Here is a 13,345-nt window from a genome sequence, read left to right on the forward strand (position 1 = left end):
TGTGCAGTAGTCTGAGCATTCACTGGGACTGGAATGAAAGGTTGTTGAAATGACCTTTTCCAGTCTTGTGGTCACTGCTGAGTTTTCCAGCTTTGCTGGCATATCGAGTGCATCCCTTTAACAGCATCATCTTTTAGGATTTGAAATAGCTCAGCTGGAATTCCATTACCTACAATAGCTTTGTTTGTAGTGATGCTTCCTATGGCCCATTTGAATGGGTATCCTAGAGCGAGGATATCTGGTTATCAGTTATGGTTATTCATGGTTATTCATCATGGTTATTCATGAAGATCTTTTTTGTATAGTTCTTACATGTATTCTTGCCACCTTTTCTTAATATCTTCTGCTTCTGTTAGGTCCATGCTCTTTCTGTCCTTTTTTTGTGCCCATCTTTGCATGAAATGTTCCTTTGATATCTCTGATTTTCTTTAAGAGATCTTTCCCATTCTATGTTTTCTTCTATTTCTTTGTATTGATCACTTAGGAAGACTTTTTTATCTCTCTATGCTCTTCTTCAGAACTGAAGATGGGTATAGTGTATGTATAAGATGTGTAACATGTGTGTATATGCGTGTGTATGTACTCCTGTGCATAAGATGCTCCTGTTTCTCCAACAAATTTATGAAATCCCAGGCCCCACTCCCCAGAGCACAGCCAAACTACCACCCTGCCCCACAGGTCCTTATATGCCCCTCCCTCCAACACCCAACAAAATCAGTCACCTTTCAAAGGAACATTAAAAAAAAAAAAAAGCTTTAAAGGAATTTGGGGAAGCAATGAAAATCATTTTATTAGATAGCAGGATGCTTAGGGAAGACTAAAAATTACCTAAGTTTATCCATTTCTAAGGCTATAAAACAAGGATTATCAAAACTTTTACAGCACCTATGTATCTCTATGTGTCTAATATTTCTATCAGAGTCTTAATAAAGCAGGAAAAACAGCCCCACTGGTTTGTGATATTTCCCCCCCTTTAAGACTAAAAGATACCCACAAGACTACCTCCGTTGGTACCAGATCCAGCTACTGGCAGTCCGGCCCCACACATCTGCATGGAGAATACGTTGGGGATTTTTGCTTGTGCCACGAGGGAATCAAAGAAGGTCTCCAGAGAACTTGAAGGCTGCAGGAGGGGCAGGGAAACAAGGCATCTGATTAAGGACTCCAGGGTAGACAAGGGGTCACCCTGTGCATGGGCCAGGCATGGTGTACAACATGGTATTTCTTTCTATTTAATATTTTCAAGGCTAAGAAATAAACAAGCTCATGATTAAGTCCACTAATTCGGAAGCCTTCAACAGAACTCCCTGTGACTTGGTATTTTTCCTTTTGGGGCAGTGAGTCTGTTGGGAAGATAAGATAGTATTTCCTGAAGCTGTGAAGTGGCTGCCCCATTTATCATCTGACCACCTCGTGAGGCCAGCGTGAGAAGATGCAGAAATGGGTTACCTAGGTAGGTGGTGGAGTCTAATCTTAGACATTTCGGAGTAAGGAAAGAACAGGGTCTCCAGGAGCTGCCTTTGCAGCTTCAGAAAAAGTTTTTTCCTACCCCTTTCAGTCACAATCGTCCATCATGCAAATGACAGGTGCCTGACCCAAGAGAACAGTTCACATCCCTGACCCCTGGGAGGAGGCTTAGCTCTGCCGGCTGTCTGCTGAACTCTGGTGACCAGAAAAGGAACCATGTTACTGTTGCAATCAGAAAAGGAAAGATGCTATTGTCCTGCAGTTTAAAAGCCCATTATTCCTCATTGCTATATGTCAGTAACATCCTCTGTGCCTTCCTACATGTAACCATGCCTTCGGAGAACAACCCCATTTCTCTAGAACTGAAAAGGAAGGATGGTCTGTGAACAGTTCTTAGCTGCGGGAGTGGGAGAGGCGGGTTATAGGTGCTGGTGGTGAGGAAAGAATGTCATAGATCCATGTTTCCATTTTGGCTTTGACAACTGGGAGAGATTAGAGTTTGTGACTATGAATGGTTTGTTCTTGATGAAAACTCAACAATTGTAGCAGCTTAGGTGCTGCAGGCATCTTCTGGCCATCCACAGTAAATATAGGGAAGGATTATTTATAATCTGTAGGAACAGAAACTCTAATTCTGGAGGCAGTGAGAGCAGTGCGATCAGACAAAAACCTTCCTATTTGTTTAGCTCCTTCCTATCTGGCCTCCTATCGCTTCTTTCCCAGCCTCTGTGGACTCTGGCAGAATTTGGCACAATCCCTCTGTGTAATTGTAGCCTAAACACTTTGTGTTTGGGTCAAGGAAGGAGACAAAGCCCCCTCTAGAAACCAGGTTGGGTCTGGTGATGACCCAGCCTGTGTCTGCCTTCGTGAGAAGCAGCCAGGTAAACACTGCCTGGAATTGAATCCTGGCTCCACCCCTGACCTGCAAACTGTGTGACTTGTCTCTTTGTTTCCTTATCTGTAAAATGGGGATCATAGTCACATTCCGGAGCTCTTCTGGGGTTTAAGTGGGTCAGTACATACAGAGGGCTTGGAAAAGTGCCCGGTACATGGGACAGGATCTATTATTATTGCACCAAGTCATTCTTCGGCAGGACTTAGGATCCCTTTATGTATCCCTTTTAAACCTTTAAGGTTTAGAAGCACACAGTTGCCCAGGACCAGTTGAGAACCTGATTCAGCAGGTTGAGACCCTGCAGGTGGCCATAACCACATCTTTGGTGGGGGAGCAAACAGCATCAGCTGGGGACCAGCCCACTCTGACACCCTCAGTGGGTGCTCACGGAGTCTATTTCAGAAATACCTTTGGGCTACCAACCCAGACCGCCCTGCCAGTCCTATTTCTAGCCATGTTCCACTTCCTATAAATCCTGCTTTGGTCTCCCCTAACCTAGGAACATGAAGCGAATTGTTGGCCATCTTGGAATCTCATAGACGAAAAGATAAAAGGTCTTGTGGGGAGTCTGGACGTCCAAAAAAACCCAAAGCAGTCTATTCTCAAGGAAGTTTCATGTATTATTAATTCCAGATAATTTAGCTTTAAGCTACCATCTCCCAAATAACCAGCATCAAATCAATCATACATCTTTTATTTTTGAAGTCACAAGAAGAAACATGTGGTCAGTTGTCAGTGAAAAGTATTTAGAAATGGAAGCTGTTACAAGTCTGGGAATTCACATTAAACTTTTCTTATGGTTGTTGTTGTTTAATTGCTAAGTTATATCTGACACTTTGTGACCCCGTAGACTATAGCCTGCCAGGCTCCTCTGTCTGTGGGATTTCCAGGCAAGAATACTGGAGTGGGTTGCTTCTCTAGGGAATCTTCCAGACCCAGGAATTGAACCCACATCTCTTGCATTTCAGGCAGATTCTTTACTGCTGAGTCACCTGGAATGCCCTATGGTTCTGAGCTCTAAAATCCATCTGGGCTCTTCAGACAGGGCTCTGTGCTCTGACAGTCCTCGGCAAGGGGTAAACCTCTCTGACCCTCCGTCCACACATAACTAACGTGAGCCTATGAAGTCTGCCTTCTGGGGAAGACTCCATGGAAGGACATCTTGTAATGGTCTCAGTCCAGGGATCACAGGTTGTTCTTTCTCTTTAAGAAACTACAGTGTTGGGAAATGTCCCCTGCTCTCTCTGCCCCTCTCCCTTCCCACCCCCCACCCCACCCCATTGCCTGCATCACTTGCTAGTAAACTTGAGCTGGAGCAAACATCCTTCCAGAGAGAAAACGGGACTTTCTACACCCACGATTCTTTGTTTCACACTTAGCGCTGGCTCAAAGCCTGTCTGAACAAGGAGAAGCCAAGCCAGGGTGCCCAGTAACAGGCCAGGAGGGGCGACTTCTCATGTGTACATTAACCTACCCTGGCCTCTCAGAGCCTGGGGGCCACACCAGGGTGTCGGATCCACCTGCCCCGGCATCCTTTCCTTCCCAACCCACCCCCCTCCTCCCACATGTGATCATTGCTTCCTTGGGGGTGGACCAAGGACAGAGAACAGTCCTGTCTTTCCCTGTTTTGTGATGGTCCTGATGCTGATGAGGGCAAGGTTTCACTGTCTCTCCTTGAAGCATCACTGCTTCCACTGGCGATCCCCAGGGTGTACCTGCAGGAATCTGGGCTCCAGTTTCAGAGTGAGGGGAAAGCAGTGTCTTGCTCTGTGCCTGGCAGGACACATCTCCCTGCAGAGTTTCCACTGTCACCCTGAGGCTCCTTCTTTATCAATATTATTTTTTAAAGAATTTTTTTGGCCATGCCATGCAGCGTATGTGATCCTAGTTGCCTGACCAGGGATCGAACCTTCATCCCCTGCATCAGAAATTCCCTTTATGAATTTAATAAATGTATTTTCTCTTAATCCTGCCCTAATAAAAACTCCTAAACAAGCACCATCATCAAAGGGATTCAGATTCTGTTAACATTTGTCAACTATACAAGTAAAATAAACAGAAAAAGACAAATGAAAAAAAGTCATGCCGTGGGAATATCTTACAGAAAGGCTCGAAGAATCTCACCATTTACCTTAAATTTAAAAAATGCTCAGAGGTCTAATCAATCGTGTGAACACTGGTCTTTCAAGCATGTGATTCTCACTGACTGTCTTGGACAGCCTGACCCCTCTGCTGGCCCCTCCAGGGATTGGTTTCAGAATCTTGTTCCATCATTTCATGTTCGCAGACTCACCCATCATTCTTACCTTGGCCAGCGTAGCATAAGCCAGTCCAAGTATTCCATTCCATCTAATCCCAGGCAGAAAGAAATTCTCCGACTCAAATATGGTGGCAATGTTGACAAGAAAAGAACTATTGAAGCCTTTGGGGATGGTGACCACGTCCTCCCCAACGAAGCCGGTCCAGCTCCCCTGCGTGTACTTCACAGTGACATCAAAACCCTTGGGGCGGTACGTGCTGGACCTGGAGAAAGAGAAGAGGCGTGGTGTCCTGTGCTCCGTCCACCGTCCGCTGTTCTGACCGCACGGTGGTCAAGGCTGCCAAGACAGCCGCTCTGAGTGAGGAAGGTGTGCATCAACAGTTCTTCCCGAGGAAGAGTCCTCGTGCTCACAAGGCATGATTTCCCATAACATAATCGCTGACATTTGGGCAATGACATTTTCCATGCCACATGTGAGGGAGTACTGGGGTCTACATGTAACCTGAGTTTAACTCCTCCCTGGGCCCACATATCCCCCGTAAGTCAGGAGTTGTCCTTAAATGGAACGCCACAACCAAGCTTGGGTCGGCCTGTCCCTCCGACTCTGGGGGGATGCTGCACTGCTGGTCTGTGACATGGGGAGGGGCCAGCAGCCCCAGAAGGAGGGCCAGTGGCTTGTGCCCAAAGTGGCTGCAGGTTCAAATTCATACAAACAGCCAATGCGGTAAGTAAAAGTCAAGCCACACCCCCCAACACCAGGGCCAGCCCTCCTCAGGGCGTCTATGATCTCCTGGCATCACAGGTTCCTTCTCAAGGCCGTCCATCTGTCCCCAAGCTGATTATCCCCATATCAGAAGGGTGATGCTAATGACAAGCTGGGATACAAGTCAGTGCAACAACCACACACACCTAAGGGTAAGAGATACTGAGATAGAATAACAAGAACAGGACCAGACAACGGACAGGGCAAATGGAAGCCTTGCTCTCGGGATTTCAGAGACAGACAGTAAACAAATGAACACCCAGAATTCCAACCAATGAGTGATGGGAGCCACCCAGGGAAGAGGGAAGGGTGAGGGGTGGGAGAGAGACATGGAGGTCACAGAGGCTGCTCTGAGAGATGACATTCATGTAAGACCTGCGTGAAGACAGTAAGCTACAGGACTCTCTGCAGGGGGATGTCCTGGAGAGAGAGAGCAGCAGGTGTCAAGGCCCTGGGGTGTCCAGTCCTGTAAGGTCATTCTTACACCCAGCTGAGCTTGACAACTCTGTTGGACTACAGGCCAAGGGACATCTCCAAGCAAATATCTGTGTTCCAACATGCTTCCCTTAGGAAAACAATCACATTCCTAAGAGAAGTGTCCAACCACCAGTGGGATCATTGTAAATGCACCTTTTTGTCTACAGTTTTCATTTTAACATTCAATCTCTGAACATTCACACACATTAATAAGTCTTTGCTGTCAGGTTATATGACCTAGTATGGTACTGTTGGGAGACAGAGAGGAAGTGAAGCCACAGATGATATGAATTTTGGGTGGTACATGTTATAAACCTTAAAAATGTTCAGTTCAGTTCAGTCGCTCAGTTATGTCCAACTCTTTGTGACCCCATGAATCACAGCATGCCAGGCCTCCCTGTCCATCACAAACTCCCAGAGTTTACTCAAACTCATGCCCATCGAGTCTGTGATGCCATCTAGCCATCTCATCCTCTGTCGTCCCCTTCTCCTCCTGCCTCCCATCTCTTCCAGCATCAGGGTTTTTTCTAATGAGTCAACTCTTCACATGAGGCAGCCAAAGTATTAAAAATGTTAGGTCTATTTAATACAGTAACTGCACTTCTGAGAATCTGACCCTAAGGAAACACCCATGATGCAAACAGAGATTCATTAACAAAGACAGTTATTATGTTCTATTTATAGTAGCAAACAGCTGGAAACAACCTAAATCCCCAGTAAAAAAAGGAAACAGTTTAGTAAATTATGGTACAGAAATATGAATGGAATATGATGTAGTACCGGAAAATGATGCTGACTAAGACATTTTCAATGACACAGAGAAAAATTAAGATAAAAGAAACCTTTGTATATGTGGCAGAATCTTCTTCAAAAAAAATTATCACACTCAGATACTAACAGGGCTACCTCTGAGTGGTGGGGTTTTGTGGGGGGAGCTCTCACTCTTGCGGTTAGGTCCTTCCACGTTTTCTGCATATATAACTTTTATAATCAGGGGGGAAAAGATATTTTTAAAATGTCTGGCAGACACATTTTGGAGAAATTTAATTTATTCCTACTCCATAACGGGATATGAAATACAAAGAATGTTTAATTTTAATGTTTTCTGACTATTTTAGCTAACTCCACCACAATCTTAAAGAGAGAGCCGCACTCAGTGAACATTTTCTGTACATGTGTCTTCTGACAACAGCAAGCACAGGCAGAAAAGTAAGCATGAATGGACCCCAGGCACATGGAGTGGGAAGGGACCCATCAGAAATTACTTACACAGTCAGGCCACTGAAATGCAGGCACTTGAGGGCTGGTGCTTTGGTGCCAGGTCTGAGTACCAGCACCAATCCAGTGATGCCTGGCACACAGTAGGGGCTGCACACATTAGGTTGAAAAGCAATGAAAATACTGAAACACCATTTAGGGTCATTCTTCAAGTTCAAAACATGAGCACTGTTGCTGACAGAAGAGGCTAGTTATTTTGAAAGACTTAGAGAATACGGTCCACCACAGGACAGGTGAGCTTCTTCTCTAAAGAGCCAGAAAATAAATGTTTCAGCTTTTGTGGGTCACATGATCTCCATTCACCTCCTCTGTTCTGCTAGTGAAGAAGCAACCACGTGTGACAGATTAAACAAACACGTGTGGCCATGTTCCAACAAAACTTTACTTAGGAAAACAGGCAGCAGGCTGGAGGTAGCCTGCCAGCCCTAATTTACCAATTCTTCATCTAGAAGATCAGTTATCCCCACCAAACAGTCTATAGTGTCATGACTTCCTTTTGAGAAGTTGTTTTTTTTTTTTTTTAATTTTTAGTCTGTTGTGCTTAGTCGCTCAGGCGTGTCTGACTCTTTGCAACCCCATGGACTGTAGCCCGCCAGGCTCCTCTGTCCATGGGGATTCTCCAGGCAAAGAACACTGGGGTGGGTTGCCATGCCCTCCTCCAGGGGATTTTCCCAACCCAGAGATTGAATCCAGGTCTCCTGTATTGCAGGCAGGTTCTTTACCATCTGAGCCACCAGGGAAGCCTGGTGAGCCTACAGAAAACTCATTAGAATCTGCTGAGGTCACGGAGAAGAGCATGAACCAGGCTGCCCTTCTAACCAGGCTGACCTTCTAGGCAGAACATCCTCTGCAGTGTACTGACCAGTTTGCTATTTCCCTCACGGGTGAACATTCTGGATACTCTGGTGCGACTTACAAAGATGTGGGAGGCAGCTGGAGTTACACTGCATGGGGTCAAGTAGCACTTCAACCACTTAGGAGCTGTGTGTGACTCCAGGCTAAGTTATTTAACTTCTCTATACCTCAGTCTCCTCAACTGAAAAGTGGGGACAATATAGCACCACACTTCACAGGGTTAATTCTAAGGATTAAAAGAGTTAATACTATAAACCATTTATTTTTTGAATGAATATATTATCATTATTTAAGGTATTTTATTTTCAAACTTAAACATTTTTATTTTCAATTGAAGTATAGTTGATTAACAATGTTTTAGTAGTTTCAGGTGAACAGCAAAGGGACTCAGCCATACACATGCATGTCTCCATTCTCCCCCAAGGGCTTCCCTGGAGGCTCAGATGGTAAGGAATCTGCCTGCAATGCAGAAGACCTGGGTTTGACCCCTAGGTCAGGAAGATTCCTTGGAGAAGGGAATGGCAACCCACTCCAGTATTCTTGCCTGGAGAATTCCATAGATAGAGGAGCCTGGTGGGCTTAAGTCCATGGGGTCACAAAGAGTTGGACACAACTAAGCAATTCACACACACACACACTCTCTCTCCCAAAAGCCTGCTCCCATCCAAGCTGGCACATAACATAGAGTAGAGTCCCCTGCGCTACACAGCAGGTCCTTGCTGGTTATCCATTTTGAATATAGCAGTGTGTACATGACCTTCCCAAACTCCCTAACTATCCCTTCCTCCCGGCAACCATAAGTTCATTTGCTAAGTCTATGAGTCTCTTTGTAAAGTATTTTAGAACAAAACCCCAGAACACAACAGGTACACAACAAAAATAGCTATTATTATAATTATCTAATCACTTGCTACCTTTATTCAATCTACCAGCTGCTATTAGAAAATGTAAGCTTTTTTCCTAGAAAATGTTCCGATATAATCTTTCTGAATATCCAAAACTGTTTCACTGTGAAGTCCAACAACCTCCAGGAAAAGGGGCAAGTCTCAGGTAAAACTTGGCTGAAATGGTGCAGGGAGGGGAAGAGCCTTCCAGGTTTTTAAAAGATGGAGTTCTTCTGTGTTCTGGACCAAGGCTGTCCAATAGAGCTTCTGCAATGACAGGAATATTCTCTATCTATGCTTCCAATACAGTAGCCACAGGTGGCTACAAAGCACCTGAAATGTAACTATAGACCTTTCCCAATGGGGTTACATCCTGATACACCTATTGTAAGTTGAATTATCATTAGGTTGAAAAAGTATTTAATGGACGGAACCTTCTGAACATCTTAGCTCAGCCCAGCCTACCTTAATGGTGCTCAGAACACCTACGTTAGCCTACAGTTGGGCAAACTCATCTATCACAAAGCCTAGCTTATGATAAAATGGTGAATATCTCCTTTAATTTACTGATTACTAAATTGAAAGTGAACAAAGCAGAATGTCTGTCTGGGTCCTCATGGGTCAATACATCAGTTGCTTACCCTGTCATAGGGCTGACAGGGAACAGTGGCTGCTGTTTCACAACATCACGAGACAGGATTGTCCCCTTACTGCTAGCTTTGGGAGAAGCAAAATTAAAAATGCAAACACTTCTGACCAATGCCATGTAGGAACAGTCACTAGGTGGGGCATTCCTTCTCAGTGAAGAGATGGCCACTTTAGGAGGAGTGTTCTTGCCTCTTGCTACTTGTTAGCCTCCTATCCTCCTGCTGGAAATGTCTATGTGATATCTGGAGGGGCAGCAGCCACCGTACCACCATGAGCACAAAAATTTCCATAGAACTGGTGGAACAAGTCCATTGAAAGTGGGATAAAAAGCACCAAACTTGGATTTTAGTGTTGCATTGCCCAATGATTGAACTTGGATTTAGCTTCCATGACAGTGATTACCAACTAGAGGCTATTTTGCCTTCCGGGTGACATTTGGTAATGTCTGGAAACATTTTTGGTTGTCACAGCTGTGTGAGAGGGAAGCTTCTGGCATCAAATGGAACAGAAACCAGGATTCTCCAATGCACGAGACAGCCCCCGACAATAAACCCTGCCCAAAATGTCAGTAGTGCTGAGATTAAGAAATTCTGGTCCATAGGTCTCAATTTCTTTAATGTTAAATAAAATAATTTTTAAAAATTCAAAATTCAAAGTACAGTTTCTACTGAATGTGTATTGCTTTTGCACCATTGTAAAGTTGAAAGCTAATTCAAACCATCTAAGTCAGGGACCATCTGGATAGTTTGACTAAAGAATGAGCCTGTATTTAACATTAATTAAATTAAATTTAAATAGCCACTTGTGTCTAGTAGCTACCCTTGTAGAAAGCACAGTTCTAGATAATTAGAGAAAAAAGTAATTCTTAGCTCATATTCCCTGGGCTCCTTGAACTCAAAGAACAAAAACCCCAGAGATGAATTGCAAGCAGCTCTGAATTTTATTAACGCGTAGGTTTCAGCACTAGACCTAAAACTATGCATTCCTCCATGTTTACGTCCTAACATCCCACCTCTTGGCACTAAAATGCTTTGGCTCTCAGCTGCTCTGGACATTAATTAACTATATTGAGAGTGAATCCCAGACAGGCTGCTTTTTTGCAGCATCCATTCTGGATGTGTAGAAACAGCCATTCATCAATGATATGAGGAGCTAGGGAAGAGTCCACCCACAGCCACAGAATCACTTCGAACCAAATTCAGGAGACTTTCTGCCTCTGAAACAAGTCTGAAGGGAATGCAGGATTGAAAAGTGAAATCAATCAACCTGAGAAGAGAAGAACCACAGAACATTTTATTAATTTAAAGAAACCCATTTTGTTTTCAGAGAATATACAGGGAGGAGGTGGGAGGGCAGAGATCGAGAGAGTTGAATCCTTCCACCTACTCTGGCTCCCGCAAAGCACCGGCCCCCCAAAGAATGTTGAGTTTCCTGGAAAATTTTTCCTGAGGCCTCCCCAGTGGTCTTCTGCACATTTCAGAATTTGGACTCTATCTCAGGGATAAGGGACTTGGACCAGATGACCAGATACCTGTCTTACTCTTCCAAGGCCAGGAAGTGACCATGTCAGAGTCAGGGGGGGCCACCCACCAGCCCAGGGGCTTCTGCTCACACTGGAGGGTCATCAACATCCTTAACAATGACAAATGCTTCAGGGCCCCAATATGGCAAGACCCCTCCTGGACAAACTTGAGAAATTATCTAAATAATCAAGAAAAATGCGTGTCATCATCAGATGGAAAGATGTAACATGAGATCTCAAGGGTCCAAGTCAGCCTCCTTAAGGAAATAACCTGCATAATTTTCTAATATCTCAACTCTACTTATAAGCATCAGTTGAAGACAAGAAATTGTTCTTTTGCCAGAACTGCTCTGTGAGCTTCACCCCAGATGGAGTATAGGAGGGGGAGACATTTTAATGAAAATGTACTTAATTTCTGAATAGATTAGTATAAGGTCAGGGGGATGAGTATACTGAATCTCTCATCAAGCCACTTGGATGGAGACTATTTTACTGGCTAAAAAAGAAGTACATCTAAAAAAATACATGATTGCCTTTTTGCTGTATAGTAATTCATTGGAACATTCACCACCAGGAAAAGAGTGCTTCTGATGGGACAAATGACTGATGGTAGCCTGATGTCTGATTCCATAAATCAAAGAGATCTTGTCAAAGAACCCCAAGTCAAATCTCCAATTACTGGGACATGTTTCAGGAAGCGTTAAACCTGAATATCCAGAGACTGGGGGACTTGAATCAGAGGCTGACAAACCCAACCAGAAACCTTATTATAACTAAGAGAGATCAGAGGGACAAGCAAATACAGAAACATCACAAGGCAGCAAGCTACATCTCAGAAAAGAAACCTTTGTCAAAAATTGAAAGGGGAAGTAGAACATTCTCTCGGCTTCCATCAGATACCATGGTGGAACGTGTCGCTTAGGCCAACTGTAAGGTGAGCTGAAAGCATCAGGCAACTTAATCATACATGATTTACTATACAAATTATGTTCATAGATCATATCTTAACAACAATGCATCTGTGTTGACATAAACCTATGAGAACTATTTAGGAAAAACAGAAGAAAGGAGAGAAAGGTTAACATAAATCAAAGCAAGTATTTAACCTGCAAAGCACCGTGTGTTTGTATTGGTGACAAATGCAGGTGATTGAATAGAACTTGCCTAAAAGTCAAAATGTGATGTTTCACATTTGATTCAGTTAAGAAGAAGCCCGAGAGCCCAGTTGAAGAATGAATGCATGCTCAGTTTCTCAGTCATGGCAATCCCCATGGACTGTAGCCCATCGGGCTCCTCCATGTAGTCCATGGGATTTCCCAGGCAAAAATACTGGAGTGGGTTGTCATTTCCTTCTCCAGGGTTCTCCCTGACCCAGGATCAAACCCACGTCTCCTGCATTGGTAGGAGGATTTTTACGACTGAGCCACCTGAGAATAGATGTCTTATAAAGGCAGTATCAGGGCTAGAAGCCCAGAGTGGGTCATGTTTTAAGGTACTAAATAAATTTCAACAATACTTGCAAATGAGAAGGCAGGCTGAAGTCTGAATAATGGAGGTGCCAGTGGGGGTGAAACTGACAAAGCAGGGGAGTCTGGGGCCTCCCTGGCATGTTGGCAGGTTCTGCTAGTTCTGTATTTGCTCACAAAGGAGAAGTACCTAGATGAGATCCTCAGGTACTCAGAAAACTAGGAGGGAGCCCTGAATTCTCCTGTGTGGTTAGCAGGATGGCAGGGCCCTCCATCATGGGAATCACGAATGTTCCCAGGAGTCTTCACATTCAATCAGGTGCAAAGGAGGCAGAGGAGCTCAATCTTTAAGCATGAAAGACAGGAGCCACCTGAAACCTGAACTCAAACCTGGGTAATAGGAAAGTTAGAAGGCTGTGTCCCACTAAGGCTGAGAGAATTATGGTTCAAGCCAACAGTGAACAAAGTCGAAGGCAAATGAGAAAGAAGCCAGTACCATTGATTAAATACTGTACACATATTAAATGGCACTGAACCCAGTATTTGTAATGTTGACTAGTGTTTACCCTTGAATGCTTCCATATCTGCATCTGCATAGCAAATGGGTGCGTGCCTGTGTGTGGTTAGTCAGGTACTGTTTGTGACAACCCTTTGGACTGCAGCCCACCAGGCTCCTCTGTCCATGGGACCTTTCAGGCAAGAACACCGGAGCAGGTTGCCATTCCCTTCTACAGGGATTCTTCCTGACCCAGGGATCGAACCTGCATCTCCCATGTCTCCAGCATTGCAGGTGGATTCTCTACCTGCTGAGTCATCAAGGAAACCCAGCA

General features: G+C 44.4%; 1 protein-coding gene across 1 annotated transcript in view; it reads right to left on the bottom strand.

Moving 5' to 3' along the window:
* Nucleotides 1–13,345, bottom strand: part of BACE2 (beta-secretase 2) — a 106,059-nt gene that overhangs the window by 42,457 nt on the left and 50,257 nt on the right. The window contains exons 3-4 of the mRNA XM_061167556.1: nucleotides 4,669–4,885; nucleotides 995–1,123 (exon numbers count right to left, since the gene is read on the bottom strand). Coding sequence (XP_061023539.1) covers nucleotides 995–1,123; nucleotides 4,669–4,885 — 346 coding nt within the window. The remainder of the gene's footprint in view (nucleotides 1–994; nucleotides 1,124–4,668; nucleotides 4,886–13,345) is intronic.

Source organism: Dama dama, chromosome 19 (assembly GCF_033118175.1).
Source record: "Dama dama isolate Ldn47 chromosome 19, ASM3311817v1, whole genome shotgun sequence".
Lineage (NCBI taxonomy): Eukaryota > Metazoa > Chordata > Mammalia > Artiodactyla > Cervidae > Dama > Dama dama.